This window comes from Periplaneta americana, chromosome 7 (genome assembly GCF_040183065.1).
Source record: "Periplaneta americana isolate PAMFEO1 chromosome 7, P.americana_PAMFEO1_priV1, whole genome shotgun sequence".
NCBI classification, from domain to species: Eukaryota; Metazoa; Arthropoda; class Insecta; order Blattodea; family Blattidae; genus Periplaneta; species Periplaneta americana.
The window spans coordinates 147,543,482-147,565,134 of NC_091123.1; the positions used below are offsets into that span (position 1 = coordinate 147,543,482).

Sequence of the window (21,653 nt, forward strand, 5' to 3'; positions counted from 1 at the left end):
CTCGCTTCATATCCGACTAGTAAGCATGTGATAACTTGTTGTCATTAATTTGCACATTACTGTAGATTTTCAGCTCTTGGCTCATCCATCTCATAGTCCCGATTTCGCACTTAATTATTTCCACTCGTTTGTTCCATTACAAGAATTAAGAACTACCATATTAAAGGAATTGATAAAAGAAACTGTTCTAAAACATCAGTCGTACCAACTTTTATGCAGCCGAAAAGTGGGTGTTAACAACTTAACGAAGAATGACGAATTAAAGCAGAAGAAATGAAACAGTGGCATTGTTGGCAGGCTATACTTTAAGTCATCGTATGAAATGTGAAAATGTTCGAGTGGAATTATGTTTTTGTTGTTGTTGTTTCAATGTCTTGAATCTAGCAATGAAGCCATTAGCATTCATGTTCTCCAATACTTCTGGGCTACAGTGTCTTCTGCAGATAGTGCATTGCAGGTCTTCAAGTGGCTCATGAGAACGTGTCCTAAGTTTCAAGATTTCGAGTGGAATTATGAACTAGTAACATTTTGGAAAATGTTACTAATTAGAATTACCGGCACTGAACAAAATTGTATACTGTACCTATTTACAGGGAATGGATCAAAACTGCATCTGTAAAGATGCTTCAATAACAATCCAAGGAACCAGAAAAGTGGAAGAACAAAAAACATTGGCTGCGTTCAGCCGGGACAGCGCTGGGGTAGCGATTCATTTTTGCTGAGTTACAGCAGCTGTTAGTGGCTGAACGACCAGACTGCAAAATGTCTGCTGTGTTTACAAAGAAACACGCCATTGTTCTGTCTACTCCGGCACCATTGGTTGATGTCTACTCCCTCCACTTTCGCTGGCTAGCAGCAGGCTTGCAGCGAAAAAAATTTTGCTACGAAAAATGGCGGCCGCTATTCCAGCGCTGTTGGCCAGCAAGGCGTTCAGTGCTGTCGCTATTTCAGCGCTACCACAGCGCTGTCCCGGCTGAACGCAGCCATTGGCAGGAACAACTTTAAATCTTTGAAGACGGAACGAATTGTAGGGTACAAACCTTGATATTCATGATGATGAAAAGAAGAATTTGGAGAGCATAAATTCTACTCAGTCTAAAAATTTCAGCTCTTGGCACATCCACTCACAGTCCCGTGCCTAGTGCCTAGTGAAAAGTAATATTCGGACAATAACATATCAAGCTTTTATTCTAGTTGTAATTCCTCCTTGGAAAACTTCCATATAAATTAAACAAATCATATTTTCTATGTTTTCTCGGTTACTGAAGCAAGCTCCTTCATGTAATATTGACTCATATTTGTAAAACATAGAGACGTCACATCTTGAGTTCCTCCCTCACCTTCTCTGTCGCCTTCCTCCTCCTCCACTAGCCTGTCCAAGGCTGCTTCCAGAGAGCGGAGGTCGTGGAGGACCCACGTAGGATTGGCGAGCTCTCCAGGAACCCCCAGCCTGTTTGGCAGATCTGCCGCACCTGTCGCCAGCACAACCCTGCGGCAGATGTAGCAGAATGGGCCACCATTCTCCAGATCGAAGCCTTCTACCCTCCACATTGCCTGTGGCTGACAGTACTGTACCCCTGTCTCGGGGTCGATAATGTCACCACTCTGCAACACCATATCGAACAAAGTTTAACACCAAAAGAAGAATACCAATGAATATTGAGATCAATAAAGAAGTAACAGAGAATATCAGTCCATCATGAATGAAAGTGGAGCATGCTTGCTCTCAGGCATCCCATATATTTGGCGGATTATTAAAATACAACACAAAAAAAGGTCTTGGCTCGCAAAAGAACCACTGTGACATTTTTGAAGAACTTTATGACAGAAAACCCAGATAAAAATTTTATATGATTAAAGGAAAGACCGTCTAGCTTGAAATCTATGATTCTGATTTTTTTTAGTAGGTTATTTTACGACGCTTTATCAACATCTTCGGTTATTTAGCATCTGAATGAGATGGTGATAATGCCAGTGAAATGAATCCGGGGTCCAGCACCGAAAGTTACCCAGCATTTGCTCAATTGGGTTGAGGGAAAACCCCGGAAAAAACCTCAACCAGGTAACTTGCCCTGACCGGGAATCGAACCCGGGCCACCTGGTTTTGCGGCCAGATGCACCATGATTATGATTAATTAAGTATTGAAATAAAATAAATTATTTGATAAAATGAAATACTACAAAAGAAATTGTGGTTGGCTAACTCACAGGACACTGTGGCTTTATAAGACACAACCCAGATGCATAGAATAGGTCCTTTGATGGAAATCTCTACAAGTATGCTTTGTGAACTAGAAGAAGTTTAGGCCGCCTAAGATGTAATCATTGTGCATCAGAAGCATCAATTTCTGAGTATCATAAATGTGGGAGGGATTTTAGGATACTTATTGATAGGACACTACTCCCAGACAACACAAGGAGAGAATAGGACGCGAATGTAGCTTTGTGACATAGAAGAGATCACCTAGAATGCATCTGTAACTATTATATTCGTCGACCTAGTTGGCGACTTGGTATAGCGCTGGCCTTCTATGCCCAAGGTTGCGGGTTCGATCCTGGGCCAGGTCGATGGCATTTAAGTCTACTTAAATGCGACAGGCTCGTGTCAGTAGATTTACTGGCATGTAAAAGAACTCCTGCGGGACAAAATTCCGGCACATCCTGCGACGCTGATATAACCTCTGCTGTTGCGAGCATTGTTAAATAAAACATAACATTTTTTTTTTAACATTTCTATGACTATTCCAGAAAATTACTCTATGATTCCGCACTCCCTCTCAGGTCAGATGCTATAAAATTAATTTGCAGTAAATATAAAGACTGTCTTCATATTTAAACAGATTATAAGTTCCTATGTGTTCATAAAATATGCAAGGCTTCCTAAAATATCTCTCAGGTATTTTACCAAATCTTGCAAAATGTCTCCCAATATATGAAATCCTATGAATGAAAAGTGCAACTTCACGTCACTGACTGTGTATATTCAGAGGGGTTACGCCGAGTTTGAATCTCGTTATTGCTCAATTTCAAATACAGTTTGAATTAAAATCGTAGGCTCGAACAGTTATATTATTCGAAAACTTCACACCTGACAGCTACAACCAGCTGCACATGCGAGTTGAAAGCTACCAGCGAGGTAGTGTATCTCCAATATTTGCGTTTTACTGCCGTCATATTGAAGTCCATAAAGTTGGATAATTACCAGTTTATGTGAAGTCTGACTTACCTGGGAGTGTGAGATGTCTAGGGGGCGCACAGACGTGACGACACAACCATTGCGGAAAAACCTGGCTAAGGTCTGGCTGTGCACATAGTCGTGGTAGTATTGAGCAACTGACGACACGGAGGCCCGGCCATCCCGAGAGTGGGCTGGCCCACTGCCTCCTCGAAACTCCACGCCCGGCAACTCCATCCAGCTGCTCAGGCTGATTGTCAGCACGTTGCCATCCATTGCCTGATAAAGTAAGTCACACGTGAAACTTTTTAAATTTAATATTAGTCTAATTGAAGACCTCGGTGTGAAAGCCGGTCAAGTCCAGAAATGAAAATATTACAGGACATAAATATAAATTTATACAAAAATTGAATGTACATTAATTTGATAATGTTTCTTTTTACACGATAATTTAGAACTTTAGTGAGTATGATGAATACATAGAAAAGTAGCTTTTCTTCATATAAGAAGATTCCATACTTTACTTAATGGTAAATGCAGGACTGACAATAAGAATAGAATCTTACTTTCCGATCGTCCCATGTAATAAAACGACAGTCCTTCTACAAAGTGTTAGCAATATTGGTTAGGCCTATATAGAGCATTAATTTCAAAACTTCCCAGTCTAAAGAACTAAAAAATTTAAATTGAATTTAATTAAACAAAGAACACGTCAATTTAGATATTGAGGGGATAGTTTAAAACCAGTCTTAACTGATCATTAAGTTTCACCCCCACTTTGAAATTTCAAATGACACCCCTATCTTGTGATACTTAAATTTGAAAGAGTATTCAATTGTTTATACATCTCATTCATTTGTTTTCGCATCTTTTGTTTTCTATCGTCGCCTGGCAACCCGTATTGTTGTTATTGTCAGTTGATTGTAGGATGAAAACACAGTTTATTTTGTATAATTTCACAGTTTAGTCGCGAAGCTCAATACGTAGTAAATATGCAAACATTAGATAGTTGCTCACCACTAGGATCGCTAATATCGCCTCATTACAGGCAATACAAAATAGTACCGTCACAGTCTATTGTTTCTAGCACCCTCAAAACTCAAGCTTCGTGACTGTATATAGTAGACTGTGATAATTTCCTAAATTTAATCAATAAGGATGATTTCTGTTCTCTCTTGAAGGGTATATACCATTTTCAAATAATTTAATACACAAACACAACTATTACATGAAATGCTCAATAAATAATCTTTATAGCTTTATTCTCTTCGGCTCTAATCAACAATAACAACAATCAAGTCCACACCTGTGGAGTAACGGTTAGCGAGTCTAGCCGCGAAACCAGGTGGCCTGGGTTCGATTCCCAGTCGGGGCAAATTACCTGGTTGAGGTTTTTTCCGGGGTTTTCCCTCAACCCAATATGAGCAAATGCTGGGCAACTTTCGGTGCAAGAGGTCAAATGACTTTATTGTCAAACGCCTGGCATTAGAAAACAACAACAACAACAACAATAACAACCACTTTCAGTGTTGGACCCCGGATTCATTTCACCGGCATTATTACCTTCATCTCATTCAGATGCTAAATAACCTAAGCTGTTGATAAAGCGTCGTAAAATAACCTACTAAAATAAAATAAAAACAACAAACAAAGTTGCCATGCGACGATGGAAAACGAATGAGATGTATAAATAATTGAATATGCTTTCAAATTTAAGTATCACAAGATAGGGGTGCCATTTGAAATTTCAAAATGGAGGAGGCTGGGGGTAAGGGGGTGAAAACTAAGATGCAATTAAGACAAGTTTTAAACTTCCCCTTCAATATCTAAATTGAGGTGTTTTTTGTTTAATTAAGAATTTATTGGTTTTTAATGTACAGTAATCTGGCCATGTATGCTTACTCCATACCCTACACAATCCCCCTTATGTGCAACTGAGATTTCTGCCGTCCCCTGGCACATATCTTTATTATATGCACCTGCCATGAGCCGCCAGGAGGGCCTTTCCCCAGCACGATGTGGTCGACTTGGCATTCCGGGTGATGACGCCACTCTAGGAGGGACGGCAGCTCCAGTCCCAGGTCAGCACATGGGTGGTTCAGTGTGTCCATGAGCAGGGACACAGGGTTGTTGGATCGGCCCTCCAAGCCCTGCAACATGTACGTGATAGTATGCAAATCAGTCACAAAGCTATGGGATTTGCACTTCTGTAAGATATCTAAGGCTAGGATTTCGACGAATTTACATTTTTAATAGTAAGTGGGAAAATAACTGCTTCAATGACACGTTTTATGAAGATTATTATTTTACATTTTTATCGTTTATGCTTTACCTGCTGATTTTTTGACAATCTTTAGGTATCTTTCGTTTTTCAAAAATGAAGGCACTTTTTTATGTTTAGCTAATTTCTCTTCGGGGCAATGCGATGAAAACCACGAAATGTTTGTTATAAGTATGAGCATATACTACTCTTCTATCTGTGGCAGTGAAAAGAAGTTTTTCAGAGTAAATGTTTGTTGGTTTGCAACAAATATTCTTATTCATTTCAACTCAGACATATCCTTTGGGTGAAACATGGACAATTCGTATAGTATTTTAAGTAAATTTATATGGTAAAAGAATATTAAAAAGCAGTTTCATTATTTATTTTTGCAATATCTGTCTGGAACCACATTCACGAAAAAGATGAAGTACGGCAAAGCCAAATACACAATACACAATACCGATAACTGTGGTCTGCGTAGCTCAGCGGGCTAAGGTGCTTGCCTGCCGATCCGGAGTTGTACTCGGGCGCGAGTTCGATTCCCGCTTGGGCTGATTGCCTGGTTGGGTTTTTTCCGAGGTTTTCCCCAATCGTAAGGCAAATGTCAGGCAATCTATGGCGAATCTTCGGGTTCATCTCGCCAAATACCAGTCGCTATCACCAATTCCATCGACGCTAAATAACCTCGTAGTTGATACAGCATCGTTAAATAACCAATATATATATATATATATATATATATATGGAAGAGGTCCTAAGAATCGTTCAGTCTATCTTCTTTTATTTCCTTTTTGTCATGTAATTTTACTTTTATGACTATCGTCGTAATTTATTTTCAAACCTCTTTCTTGTATATTTATAACATAGAAAGAGAGGCACTGCTTAACTGTGAGCGATACTACTGGGTGTTCAGTTCAAAATGTGTCATGGCTCGCTGTATGCCGTCATGTGGCTAGCCGATGAGCCTAGAGAATTCAATCTTCCTACACTTCCGCAGTGTATAACCTAAGAGGCAGAGAAGTTGCCTAGCAAGTACGGCGTTCATTCTGAAGAGTACATACCGATACGTACGGTAACGCCGGTAGTGGCAGGAATGTGAACTGTTTGGAAATACGTACTGCCGGGATATGGGGAGAGGGTTAAGACGATTACTTACGTATTTGTTGACATTAACTTCGACGGTCAACATGGACACGGAGCATTTGATTTGTGTTGTGGAATGTTACCGTACGTAACCGATGATAACAAATACCCTGCGTACGACTTGCCGGCGCAAAACACAGTTCGAAAGAGGTTATGGTAGCACACAGACCGTGCAGACCGCCATCTGTTGCTACGACGTTCAAGTTATACCGTACACGTTCTCAAGTTCAGATTGAAGAACGCCTTAAATAATAGGCAACTTCTCTAACATATAAGCTGAAACTCGCTTCAAATCGGTGACCCAACAACAGCGACGTCATGACACACTTTGAAATGAACATCCAGTATTTAAGCATTATTCTTACCCTCTGTTTACATTCAAAGGTTTGTTTTTACCTCACGGGAGTCATCCTTGGTGGTTTTGCTATTACCGCAATAGCTGCTGGATCTGAGGTTCGCGAGTTCAAACCCGGATGATGAATTTTAAAGGGCGAAGAAATCCTTAGCATAGCTTCCTCCAGGAAGGGAGTAAAACTGGGAGGACTGCGTAGATTTACAGCATTTTTACTAATCATGCCCCTGATAAGAGGTCTGCAGGCAAGAAATGCCGGCCATTTCTTCCCCATGTTGAATTTCGACGCTGAATAACATCTATAGTTGAAAGCGTCGTTAAATAAAATATTGCTATCTTCCTCGCCAATGTCATCACCACTATTACTATGTGACATTGGAATCTTCAACCACTCAACAGTCACATGTTTCTTCCGTTTAGACAGAGGTGGGGTGTGACAACGTTTGGCCGTCACAGATCCGGAAAAATCGCTGTGACAAATAACAGAGATTTTGTCACAGTGTGATTTTTGTATTCGCATGATTCTTGACGATTGTGAATATTTCTTATCACGAGCCGACAGATGTTTATGCTTATCGCTCTTCTGCGAATTTATTTATAATACTGATCAGCGCGACGAGAACAACAAACACGCTCTGAGCTGTGTTATCGCGATGTGTAGACGCGTATGTTCTCCCAAGAATGTTTACGAATGATTCGGTGGATCATCATTTAAGTTCTGAGTTGCAGTTGTTTAGCAACAAAATCATAGGTCTTCAAATCACACCTCACTAGTTCAGAGAAGTACATGCATCAGTGCAATACAGGACGACTACTCGAATTGGTATTGATAATGTCATCAATTTTTTTATCTCCACGTATTAGATTTCAAATAATATTGAGATAACATCACTCATAGTAAAGCACTGAATGAAGGAAATAATTCACACATCTTTCGTCTATTATTAAACATATGAAGAAACACGTTTATAGAAAAGTTACAGTGATAATTTTAGTATAAACGTAGTAGAACATTAAAAAAGAAGAAAATATATTACACGGATTTCGAACTCGGGACCCCTCCATTACCTATCTCACTTTAGTTATGTCGGCTACTTGAAGGTAACAGGACCGTTGCATAATAAATTGGCTTTGCTGTATGCTACTTCGCTTTACGTCATGAATTTCAATTCAAGATAGTATTATGATCCTAAAAGCATATTAGATCATTTTGAAACAAAGCTGAGTAAGTTTTAAAGTGGAACCACGGAATATTAAACAAATTTCTTCTCCATTGTATCTACGTCATTTTACACTCCTCCAGAAACTTACGAATAAGATGTGCTGTAGCCCCAGAGTCGGTTGAAATAAAGATTCGTAAATTGAAATAACAATCTTCAGCCAACGAACATAATTTTATTAATGTACCTAGGTTTTATTTTGGGAACGAAATTTTCACTATAATGTAACATGAAACTACATGATTTTACTGTGGGACGAATTAATGACGATAATAGAAAGTTCATGTAGAGTCTATACAAAGTAGCCTACAGACAAATTCGAATGACAAACTTGTGACGTAATAGACGAGATCAAGGCAATCATTTATAACAATAAACCCACGCCTGGAAATGTAATCCTTCCTTACTAAAGACAACCCATCGCCATTGCACACTGCCCTAATGAATGCTTACAAAAACTGTTTAGTATTTTAGTTTAACCTTGAAGTGCTTCTGTGGAAAAGGAACATTTTAAGTTGACCAAAAAAAGATACCGTATGTTGCTTGTGTAACTTAGGCTATGTTTCAAGTATTTGCAACAGCAAACATTCCAGAAGAGTTGAGAGCAACTCCGAGGGGATCGAGAGAGACTGGCAAAAACTGTTGTTGCTGCAGATTCCAATAGGCGAAAGCCATGAATGTTTGGGTGAGCTCAGGAGTCCATGCTCCACCGCTGTGCATATTATGCATTCGGTTTATACAGTGTGTTAAAAAAAGCACTCAATATTTTGAGAGGTGCTAATGTTCATCAAAACAAGAAAACAAAATCTAATAAACACGAGTCCTAAAATTAATATCTTCCAAGATATGAGTACTTATCATCTCTTTTATCTCACGCGGTTTTCGGTAGAACTTTTCTACAACCTATAATTACTGTTAACTTTTCTCAACCTATAAACAAGTGTTTTCAACAACAGGAGTGCACCATACCTGCGACAAGAAGCGGAGGTCTTGTTGGATGATGGAGCGTCCCGAGGGAGCGCCCGAGAGGCGCGTGGTCAGCATCTCATCGGGGTGCACGGCGCCGTTGTAGTAGGGCCAGTTGCCGGCCAGCAGGTACGACAGAGCGATCCCCGACGGACCATTGCCTGCAAGTACCATACATACTTCTTGAAACATTACCTCGTTGGCCTCCCATTTCCTCACCTTCCTCTATATAGTCGAGATCTTCGTTCAGTCTTCCCCCTCCACCGCATTATTCTTTTCACCTTTTCTCAATCTTTTCTCATTTCTCTCTTCTTGTCTATTTTCTCGTCCTCCTTTCTACCATTCCTCTTATTCACCTCCTATTTCCCATATCATCCTCCTCCTTTCTCTTTGTTCATCTTATTTTCTCCCCTTTCTCTTCCTCCTTCTTCTACTCCTTTTTTCTTTCCCCGTACTCTTAAGTTCCTTTCCCCTTTCTCTTATACTCCTCTTTCCCTTTTCTTCCACCTCTTCTTTCCTCTTTCTCTCCTGCTCTTCCTCTTTTCCCTTCCTCTACTGCTACTACTCTTTCTCTTTACCCTTTCTCTCCTTCTGCTATTCCCCTTTCTTTCTTCCTCTTTCCCCTTTCTCTCCTGCTCCTCCTTTTCCCCCTTTCTTTCCTGCTCCTCCTGTCCTCTTTCCACTTTCTTTCTTGCTCTTCTACCTCTTTCCCCTTCCTTTCTTACTCCTTCCATTCCTCTTTCCCCTTCCTCTCCTCTTTCTCTTTATCTCCTGCTCTTCCTCTTTCCCCTTGCTCCCCTGCTTCTCCTCTTCCTCTTTCTTTCCTGCTCCCCCTTTCTCTCTTCTTTCTCTTTATCTCCTGCTCCTCCTCTTTCTATTTCTTTCTCTCCTCCTCTTCCTTTTTCTCTCCTGCTAGTCCTGTTTCTATTTCCCCTTTCTCATCTACTTCTCCTCTTCCTCTTTCCCCTTTTTCTCCTCTTTCTCTTTCACCCTTCTCTCCTGCTCCTCCTATTTCTTTTTCCTTCTCTCTCATCCTCCTCTTTATAAATTTCCCCTTTATTTCCCTGCTCCTTCCATTCTTCTTTTCCCTTTCTCTCCTCCTCCTCTTTCTCTTTCCCCCTTCTCTCTAGCTCCTCCTCTTCCTTTCCCCTTCTTATTCCTTTTTCCCTTTCTCTCCTCCTGTTCCTCTTTCCCCTTTCCTCCTTATCTTCCTCTTTTCTCGCTTTTATACTTTTCCTCTTTTCCCTTTTTCTCCTCTTCCTCTCTCCCCTTTCTCTTCTACTCCTCCTCTTTCACCTTTCTCTTATCTTCCTCTTGTTTTCCCTCTCTTATACTCCTCTTCTTTCCCCTCTCTTGTCCACCTCTTCTATTTCCCCCTTCTCTTATCCTTCTCCTCTTTCCCACTTCTTATCCTTCTTTACTTCCCCTTTCTCTCATTCTTCCCTCTTTCCTCTTCGCCTCATCCTCTTTCAGTGGCGTAGGCTGAAGCCCCAGCCTCATCTTTAAATAAATATTTTAAAATGATATTAAAATGAAACCATGAAGAAACAATCCACTATTAGCGTTGCGAGAAAAGTATTGTTTAACAATAAGCAATATTTAGAACAACAAATCCTTCACATTATTTCTACTGGCAGGTTGTGTTAGATTAAACGATGATTTTGACAGAAATTGTGAAGCTATCGTTCTGAACACAATAACTACAGTTATTTATATATTTCGAGTCGGCGTCTATTCATTCACTCTGCAACGACGGAGAATGGATTTTGTTTTATAACAAATTGTGGCGACTGTAAATTGATTTTAAATTTCATAGTATTGAACAATAATAATTTATTGTTATTATGTTTTAAATATGTTGCATGTAAGTTATGACAAATTTGCCAACTGATGTTCCCAAAATTTGTCCCCACTATTTTAAATTTCCGAGTACGCCACTGTTCTCTTCCATCTCTTTCCCTTCTTTTTTTAAGTCGTGTACAGAACATCATTACCGACATACGTACATAAGACTGTCTGCCTATTATCTCTAATTCGAATTTAATGATGACTGTCGCTGCAGTTACGTAAGCCGCAGTGACAACACAACTTTATGCACGAATTAAATCGTTACATCCGCGCGTGGGAAGCGGCCGTGACCCTGGCGTTAATTTGAGGTCTGCTTGTTGAGCAGGTGGACTACCTACTATGATGCTGCAAAAATCTGATTTCGAGAAAATACACATCGCCCGGTCTGTCGCCTTCCAAACATGTTTCGGCATGCCGTCTGGTCTAGATGCTCTTTCTTGACTTCTATCGAACTTAATTCGTTCGAACTGTCTCGCTCTGATATTTACAGCACTCCAAAAACGACAGATTATCTGAAACTTTACGACAAAATTTCACAAGCGGTGCAATAGGGCTGTCGATTGTTATCTTTTCATGTTTACTTTCTCATTACGCGTAAGCATACTGAAACTTCCCTGAACGATAGCGAGGATTTTGTTCATACTCATTCGACTGTTCACAATGACAATGCAGATATCAAAGTTGCATCACTAATTCAGTTTTTGTAGGTCATATTTCCTACGTACAGTCTTAGAAAAAAGTTTTGTCGCACAGATACTTTGTAAATCCCGGAGGCAGTGCACATGATCAGACATACAACCAGGTCGCTCGTCCTCTGATCATGCGCACTGCCTCTTTTCTGGGACTTAAAGTATATTGCACTGTTATAGTAACGTTAACTGTTTACCACTCTTTCTTCTCACTCTGCACTCGTCTTCTCCTGTAGTTTCAAAGGACAGTTCTGAAATATCAGTGAAGTATCAGTGCGATAAAACTTTTTTCTAAAACTGTACATAACTCGAATTTTCAGTATTTCATCGCTCAACAAATAAAGTGTGTCAAGCATTTTATTTTGTATCTTACTGCAATTTATTTATTATTAAGAATATGTTTTTTTATTCTGTAATATTTTTATTGTAGTCTATTTGATTTTAGTTTTTTTAGTAGGTTATTTTACGACGCTTTATCAACATCTTAGGTTATTTAGCGTCTGAATGAGATGAAGGTGATAATGCCGGTGAAATGAGTCCGGGGTCCAGCACCGAAAGTTACCCAGCATTTGCTCATATTGGGTTGAGGGAAAACCCCGGAAAAAACTCAACCAGGTAACTTGCCCCAACCGGGAATCGAACCCGGTCCACCTGGTTTCGCAGCCAGACGAGCTGACCGTTACTCCACAGGTGTGGACTTTGGGTTATTAAGGATATACTGAGATTTTGTTTTGTATGACAAATCCGTTTTTTAGATGATTATTTAACTATGCTGTATCAACTACTAGAACATTTAGCGTCGATGGGATTGGCGATAACGAGATGAGGCCGAAGATTCGCCATAGATTACTTGGCATTCGCCTTAAGGTTGGGGAAAACCTTGGGAAAAACCCAACCATGTAGTCAGCCCATGCGGGAATCGAACTCGCGCTCGAGCGCAATTCTGGATCGGCAGGCAAACGCCTTAACCGACTGGGCTACGCCGGGTGGCGTATCAGATTATAATATATGCAAATAACGCTAGTTGTTTATTAGATAACGCTCGTCGCTTATTCATTTGCAGATACAAGTAGTTTACGCAACATTGGACAGATAGCAGAACGAGTACATTCTAGAATGTGCAATATTAGTGAAGACTTCTTGAACTTCATATTACGCTAAAAGTGTCACACTTCCTCATCCACTGCACTTCGAATAAGGACATATTCACGTCAAAATCTTCTGTACCAAGATTGTATACTTTTCATTACACGAAGCGTAAAGAGAAAGTATTACGATGCTCCAAATATATATTTACAGATTTTGAAGTAAATACACATTTTATTATTATTAATAACGAAACTGTGGTTTTGGGCATGCCTTGTGATTTTCATCTCTAGGGAACTCTGAAAGATGAAGTGTACAAAAGTAACGCACATACCCTGGAAGAACTGAAAAATATCATCGAGAAACATAACGCCTACGTGTTACTTCTTAAACAACTGCAACATTTTTGGAACAAGACAACAGTTTCAGCATCTCGTTTCTTAATTTGGGTAAGTAAATGATGTTTTAACTGTTTATATTTAGTAATGTTTTACATTAATAGTTTTTGGTAGCTATGTCGGATTACCGATATTGAATTGCGTAACATCGATAGCACGCTTTCTGTGTAACCGGAGCTTACGAGCGACTCGGTCAACAGCCAGTTTGCCACGTTACGTTTTCTCTAAAATCTACTCACCTCGTATCAATTTAGAGTAATTTTGCAAAGTCTTCATTGTGCAGGCTATTAATGACTTATCAACAAACTGGAAGTGATATGAAATGCTATATTATCGTTTTTAGGTAAATTGAAAACCGTATTCTTTTGTAATTTTATTTTTAACGAAGTTTCTCAGTTTCCAATTATGTTAACTCAGTATTTAAGGATGAATCTGTTTCGAATTGTTCCCCTTTTGAACTAGTATCTGACAACCCTATTAGAGAGGAAACTGCTATATTAAACAGATATTATTTAGAGCACTCCGAAAGTACGTGGAGGAGTACGTATTCTGAAGGTTGTCATAAGGGAAGGGAATAACATTTGAAACATTTGTAATTTCAATTCTTCTTCACTAAGAAATGATGATAATCTAAATTAGGGGGCAATACAGATGAATAAACGCAAGGAACAGAGGAAGACCAAAGAACGGATGGATAGATGACGTCTTAGAAGACAAGAAAGATGGAAATAAGGTAGGATGACAAGATGTCATGTTTTTCGCAGGATGCTCTTTTTTTAGTCCCTTATCCTGCGGCCTGCGTAAAGATGTGAAAACTATAAATATCCTGATTTTTAAGTTTCTCCTGGTAAAAGTCATGCGAAGTAAAAATTTGAAGGGGAAGTTCTGTTTTCTATTCTCTCATGGAAAGTGGAGAGGAGAGAACAGAAAATACTTCGCAACAGTTAATACGTGGACAGTTGAAAAATCTAGACTCAAGCCGGAAACTTAAAAGCATATGATGATCACAAAGTGTAATCTGAATTATAGCTCTGTCGAATTCTGTGACTTCCTTCCTGGACAGCGGTAGTTGTTGATAGCAGTATATTCAAGTCAGAAATATACAGTTGCTCAGTAATTGCTCAAGAATAACCATGCTGCATTAGCTACATTACGTCTTTGTATTTTTGTAAATTATGTTAGGACATAGTTAATAGTGAGAAAGAGTAATAAATACATAATTAATTTACACCTCCTCACGACAAAATGTATTATTTTTTTTATCGATACAGTACCGGTATTTCTTTTGCTGCAATTATATCCGAGTACTACTAGTCTGGATATTTGAACATTTGTATTGTATTAAAACTGGTTACTACTTTGGTATGAAATTTTGATATATGTACGGCGAATAGAAAACTCAAGGCCGCGTTTTACAGGACCACTTTTAGGAATAGGTTCCGCTTTTTGTGTCTGAAAATCTGGTCACCCTAAACCAGAGATGGGCATCGTGCCTCACTTGAGAATTTGTGCCTCACTGACCTTCACAGAGCTTATCGCTCTGAGTGACATCATCTTCACACTCCCCGTTCCTCCCTCAGGCGTGGACAGGTTCTATATCAGTTTCATACGCAATATCAGTGGTGGCAAAATGACATTATCAAAGCAGTGTGTACACGTTAGAAAGCGATTATTTCATGAGAAATGGGAGGAAGAATTTTTTAGCTGTTTAGAAGAGGAGAACATGCTCGAAAATCCTATTAGGCATTAATAAATTTAATATACAATGACATTACTCCTTATGTCATAAAGAACATGCTGAATTAGAAGGTAAGACAAATTAAATGTTATTTTTCGTGCTATTCCGAAGAAAATTTATGACCTTAACATTTGCATAGTATATTAAATACGACATTATACCTTAAACACGCTGCATTAAAAGGTAGCCTACGAAGAATTAAATGTTGTTTGTACGTATTATTTCCAAAAGAAATTTATAAAAAAATATCAAATGTGCGTAGAAAACTAAATATGATTTTCTGAAATTATTTTAGGTCGAGAATGTGCAAATCTATTAAGTAATCTTGAGAAACGCCAGAATATTCAAGAAAATAATCATAGACAACGTGATGGAATATTATTGGCTAGTTACGCAATTTATCGCCTGCGATTTAAATCAATTCAGCTACGGAGAAACAGTAAAGAGGTTTATGATTAAAGCTGCCGAATTAATTTGCCAAATTGAATAAAAGTTTTCGAGTCTCTCACGTTAACCAAGCGCTTTCCTAATAATTCGCCACTGACCGCCTTAGCGATTACGATAAGGTGACGCAGGTCACAGCAGTTTACAGTATATTTCCCATCCTACTCTGCAATCTCCTCTCCTAGTAAACAAACTATTTCAAATCTAGTGCCTCACGTAACCGAAAATTGTGCCCATGTATGCCCTAAACTAAGGAATTGGCCAAAACTTATACAAAACAGGAATAGCTGAGAAGGTAGTACCCAATGACAAAGAAAAAAAAATACAAATGAATTGCTTCACTAGCTCAAACTTGTCTCCGCAATAAAATTAAGTATATATGTATAATACACGGCCTATCTGTCAAGAATCTAACTAGAAATAGAAAATATCTGTATAAAATATGTACTCAAAAATGGTAGCCTATAAACCATGAGACTTACGTACGGAAAAGCAACATGCCCAATATTGCATGTCATTGTGCAACCGTCTTGGTGTCTCAAGGAAGTGTTACTGCTGTCATGGAAACGAGACGAGACGATTTTCAATGTCTGGCACGATTTAGTGGAGCATAGTTGCTAGAAACATCGGTAGATGGCAATACTCGACTCACCTATGACGACGACCTCCTTGTAGACAGCGTCGTCTGGGATGGAGACCCCCTGCACGCTGTAGTCCCTCATGACAGCTGTGGCACCCTCGCACTGCAACAGTCAGACAGGAGTGACTCTTTATAAAGATCTGTACCATATACAATCTGGCGCTGTCATCGCTACCCTTCAACTCCTCATCTGATACTTACGGTTGCATTTCAACTACCATATGACAATTTCATTATTATATTTCAACTCTCCGTTTGATATTACTCATCTGATGTCATATTTTCAACTACCCAGTAACGTCATTACTTTCACTTCTCCTCCTGATATTTACGGTTGTACTCCAACTACCGAACTGATAATTACATTTACAACTATCCTTCTGTCAATAATACACTTTCAACTCCTCACCTGATATTTACGGTTGTATTTCCACTACTCATATGATAATGCCATCATTACAATTTAAACTATCGTACCCTCCTGATATTTGACGTTGTACTCTAACTACCCATCTGACAATGTCTTCATTACACTTTCAACTTTCCATCTGATACGAGTATTTACGTTTGTTCCCAACTACCCATCTGACAATTACCTTGCAACTATCTTCCTGATATTTAGGATTGGACTCCAACTACCCATCTAACAATGACAACATTACGCTTAACTTCCCATCTGATATTTACCGTTGTACTTCAACTACAACAATAATATAATACCATTATGCTTTGAACTTCCAACCTGAATCTACGGTTGTAATCCAACTATTCACCTAACAATTACCTCACGTCCGCCGAGTTAGCTCTGTGGTTGCGTATCTATCTCCAGACTATTCGGCCCAGATTCGACTCCCGGCGGGGTCAGAAATTTTAATTTCTACCTCGGGACTAGGAGAGATGGCGGTGCAGAACTTCTAAACAAATCTCTCCGCAGTGCATATGAAGGGAAGGCATATGTCACTGTTGATAGTGATTCGTCCGTCGGATGGGGACGTTAAGACTGGCGGCTCCCTTGGTGCTATTCAACAGGAGTAGGCTACGTGCCGGCACCGAGTTTCCCCTTCTCCCTTTCTCACCTTCATTATCATCATTCCCTACACTACACTTACACGAATACTTAACATACACTCACCCTAGTACACGACATAACTCTTCACAGATACACATCATGCATAACGTGGCCCGTCGAAGTGATGTGCAATTGAGGACCGTTTTTGCAAAACTTGCTAACTGAAAAAACTAAATTTTACAGGAGATACAAAAAACTGAATGAAGACAAATAGGTTATAGGTGCAACCATCACACTTTGACACACTACAATGAAGAGAAATAATTCAATTTTACTAAGATAACTTTAACATCGTGTAGAGGCCTGCTTTATGTTAACGAATCCACCAAAATCTCAATTTTGCAAATTTTGCAGTTAGCAAGTTTTGCAAAAACGGTCCTCAATTTGAAAATGGGTCCTGCCATCTATCGGCAGTATGCGGAATCCGAATCACGTAAAGTGGGTAGGTATTAGATACACACACAATTACATCACTATGCTTTCAACTCCCCATCTGATATTTACGGTTGTACTCCAACTACTCATCTGAGACGATGTTATCATTACACTTTAACTTCCCACTATTACAACTATTCATCTGAGAATGTGATTATTACACTTTCAACTATCGCACTCTCCTGATATTTAGCGTTGTGCTCCAACTACCCATCTGACAATGTCTTCATTGTACTTTCAACTTCCCACCTGATATTTACGGTTGTTCTCCAACTACCCATCTGACAATTATCTTTCAATTACCTTCCTGATATTTAGGGTTATAGTCCAACTACCCATCTAATAATGACATTTTTACGCTTTCAACTTCCCACCTCATATTACAACTATTAATCTGAGAATGTGATTATTACACTTTCAACTATCGCATTCTCCTGATATTTACGGATGTACTTACATTACGCATCTGACAATCTCATCATCATTACACTTTCAATTACAGTACCCTCTGATACGGTTGTATTCCAACTACCCACCTGACAATGTCATCATTACACTTTAAATTTTCCTTCTGATATTTAGGTTTGCACTCCAACGACTCAACTGACGCTTCTAATATCCCACGTGATATTTGGAGCTGTACTCCAACTATACATCTGACAATGTCATCATCGTTACATTTTCAATTACCGTACGCTTGTACTCCAACTACCCTTCTCATAGCCATCGCTGTGCTTTTAATTTAATACCAATACCGTGTAGCTGTACGCGACTTTTCATCGTTACACCCGAGACGCATCATTTCATTTATTGTATTCCATAGATCTTACACTAGCACTGAAGCTTTAAGTTTAAGATGTGGAACAAGTCAAGAGTTGCACAATTTCTTGGCGAGATGAGATGGTGAGGGTCGGCCTTCTTCGGTTTATCTTCTCGCTCGCCTCGCTTCAGTCAATCGGGATGCCGTTAAGGTCCCGTCATCCAACCTTGCACTTGGCACAGACCGTAGCCTTGACTTTCTGCTGAATTCTACAATTCTACCATACACGTTGTCGCTCTCATAAGCAATGCAAACAAACGGTTGTCATAGAGAAAACTATGGATTGTGGTACTAGGCTCGATTTTCTGCGTGCGCATAATAATATTATTATTCAAGTTGCTACTGTTTAAATCTTGAAGAATATGTGTAACATAATATTCTCCAAGCAAGATTATCAGTCTTTCATTATATCGTTCACTTCTGTTTATGGAGAGGCTGCATTCTCAGAACAGCCATTTTAGCGTGTGTAGTAGCACCGCAAGAAGAGCAGCTTCCTCCTTTATAACTTAATGTGTCTAACGAAGTAGTCAAAGTCGCATACATTTGAATAACTTGTAGTAGGCCTTATGAAGCAAAGTAAGGAAATAACTTATTACTAGAGCTAGGAAGTTGGTACCAAAACTGTTAAGTTGTGTGAGCTTGGACTATATCTCTACCGAGTTAAAAGTAATAGAGCGTCTCTCAGTGTCAGTGAAGCAGAACGACAAACATATACAGCCGGGTGGTAACCAAACAAGTGCTCCAATCGTCCACAGCCTTAGTACAAAAAATAATATAAAAACAATAATTTGTAATTATGAAGTTCGTAACTCCCAATATAAATTAATTTACCCATACTTACTTACCGGCTTTTAAGGAACCCGGAGGTTCATTGCCGCCCTCACATAAGCCTGCCATCGGTTCCTATCCTGAGCAAGATTAATCCATTCTCTATCATCATATCCCACCTACCTCAAATCCATTTTTATATTATCTTCCCATCTACGTCTCGGCCTCCCTAGAGACCTTTTTCCCTCCGGTCTCCCAACTAACACTCTATATGCATTTCTGGATTCGCCCATACGTGCTACATGCCCTGCCCATCTCAAACGTCTGGATTTAATGTATACAATTATGATTCTAGTCTCATAAATAAAATAAATAACAATTAACATTTTCATTTTATCAAAAGAAATACTCCTTTTGGGTTCAGAACAAAAAACAATATTCATACTCCGAAAATATTTGTTCTATGTTACAAGACGTTAATGGAGCAAATCTGAAATATTGTATGATACAGTAGTCTAGGTGAACAACTACTTTGTGAATTTAATAGTATATCTCGTATGTGGGACATAATATTAAACTCATAATTATTTTCATGACAATTTTTCGTTTTTATTGTAATGGCAGCTAGGAAATTCGCATTGTAATTCCGATGTTGAACTTGGACTGTAACGCAACCGAATGCATAGCAGCACGAGACGTCAACATTTAACGAAAATAATGCGGGAAAAAATAAACGTGTTACACACTCCTGTTTGCATAATTATTTAATAACAGATGAGTTTACTGTTTTGGAATCATGCGTAATATTCACATTACGTAAATAATAGAATAATAACAGAAAAATTCACTTTGTTTAGAACCTAAAATATTAATATAAATTGATAATATTCTTAAACTATTCACGACTCTACACAGCTTCACAGAATGCCACTATGCGTTGTTTGTGAACATACTGTGTATCCTCTGTAGCGAGCTTCAGCAGGGCGAGGTGCGGGTGATATCCTAGATCATATATACTGTTTTATATATGATCTAGGGTGATATCTATACTCCTCGCTGTGCTAACTGAAATCTACTGTTTTGGTACGAACTTCCTAGCTCTGCTTATTACACCCGGTGCTGTCATGAAGTCCGCTAACGTAGAAAATGACTAAAAATTACAGGCGTCAGAAATGAAAATGTGTAGATATCTTTCAGGATACATTTTACTAGATTAAAAATCTAAAGAAAGAATAAGCTAGGGAATAAATGTGAAAACCGGCAACAACGTAAAATAAATTATATATAGGTAATATAGCGCTTGATATACGAAGGTGATTTAAAAAAAGTGACGTAACAAGAGCTGTCACGGTTGGCATATTTCCCCTCTTTTTCGAATTTTCCGCCAGGGCCGCAGTAGCAGACCACAGCTTTATCACGCAGCCATGAGATGGGGTCTATGTTGCGTCCGATTCTGGCAATAACCGTTGCAAGATGGCTGCGTGCAAGGAAACATGGTCAAACGTGGAAGTGCGACCCGGTTTTTGCTCTGAAGGGTACCTCACCAGCAGAAATTCATCGTCAATTTGTTGAGGTGTACGGTGTAAAACAGCGATTCCGGTGAGATGTACTGGACCATCCTCCCTACAGTCCCGACCTGATACCCAGTGATTTCCATCTCTTCGGACCGTTGATGAAGCACCTGGGTGATAAGCAATTAAACACTACACGGCTGTTCAGCAAGCCGTCACGACGTGACTTCAGGGGCTTGACGCAGATTTCTTCTATGCCGGCATCGAAGCCTTGGTCTACCGTTGACATAAGTGTTTTGTTAAGCAAGGTAGCTATGTTGAAAAGTAATGTGTACCAGTACCCTACTACTGTGTATCGGTATATCTGCCTTTGAAATAAATTTATTCATGACAGCTGTTACCTACTTTTTGAAGCACTCTCATATGTTGAAAGGAAAGTTCGAAAACGGGAAATAATTTGTCAAAGTCTAGAATTCGCGCTTTGGTCTTCGTAAAACAGACAAACTTAAGTCTGTACAACTGAATTTTCGGACACTAGTTTTCCGAAGCTCGAATTTCAAGTAACAGATGAGCAGTTTCTATATATAAACGAAGTTCCTGATAAGAAAGTTACCCTGAGATCATTGACACATAGGCATATGTGTAAGTTACAGTAAGTTAAATTCCGCTTTATAACGATTCTGTTTCGCATGAAAGTTAATGATTTAAAACGAAGTGCAGTAAAGTCAAATATTTAACACTCAAAGATTACTGAGTAATTGGCAGCGAAGTTGTGGTCCACTGCTTCTTTAGTTAATGTATCTCCTTCCCGCTACTGACAGATTTAGAGCTTTAGCACTGTGCTGGCAATGGAGAGGTCACGTGACTTGTTTAGTTAGTCATTTTTTCAAGTTGTTATACATTTAGAATAATATATGAAGAACGGAACTGCTTTGAGATTTTAGGCTTTCACAGTGATTGTGATTGTGTTTAGATAAAGAACTTTGTGTATTCCACTGTATACTGGGACATAACATGTCCAAAAATTTAAAACTATGTAAAAATTTCCATCTTCATAAATGGCTCACCAGGCTAGGGTGACGTTTCAG

General features: G+C 39.1%; 1 protein-coding gene across 5 annotated transcripts in view; it reads right to left on the bottom strand.

The window, feature by feature from the left end:
- The window catches only part of LOC138703560 (oxidative stress-induced growth inhibitor 1-like), a 113,118-nt gene that overhangs the window by 8,805 nt on the left and 82,660 nt on the right, over window positions 1-21,653 (bottom strand). For 3 of the 5 annotated variants that reach the window (XM_069831529.1, XM_069831525.1, XM_069831526.1), the window contains 5 exons: window positions 15,975-16,065; window positions 9,123-9,280; window positions 5,155-5,325; window positions 3,227-3,454; window positions 1,341-1,605 (listed from right to left, as the gene is read on the bottom strand). In XM_069831529.1, coding sequence (XP_069687630.1) covers window positions 1,341-1,605; window positions 3,227-3,454; window positions 5,155-5,325; window positions 9,123-9,280; window positions 15,975-16,044 — 892 coding nt within the window. In that variant the 5' untranslated portion in view covers window positions 16,045-16,065. Of the gene's footprint in view, window positions 1-1,340; window positions 1,606-3,226; window positions 3,455-5,154; window positions 5,326-9,122; window positions 9,281-15,804; window positions 15,880-15,974; window positions 16,066-21,653 lie in introns of those variants that run through there. The other 2 variants (XM_069831527.1, XM_069831528.1) reach the window with 2 other exon arrangements.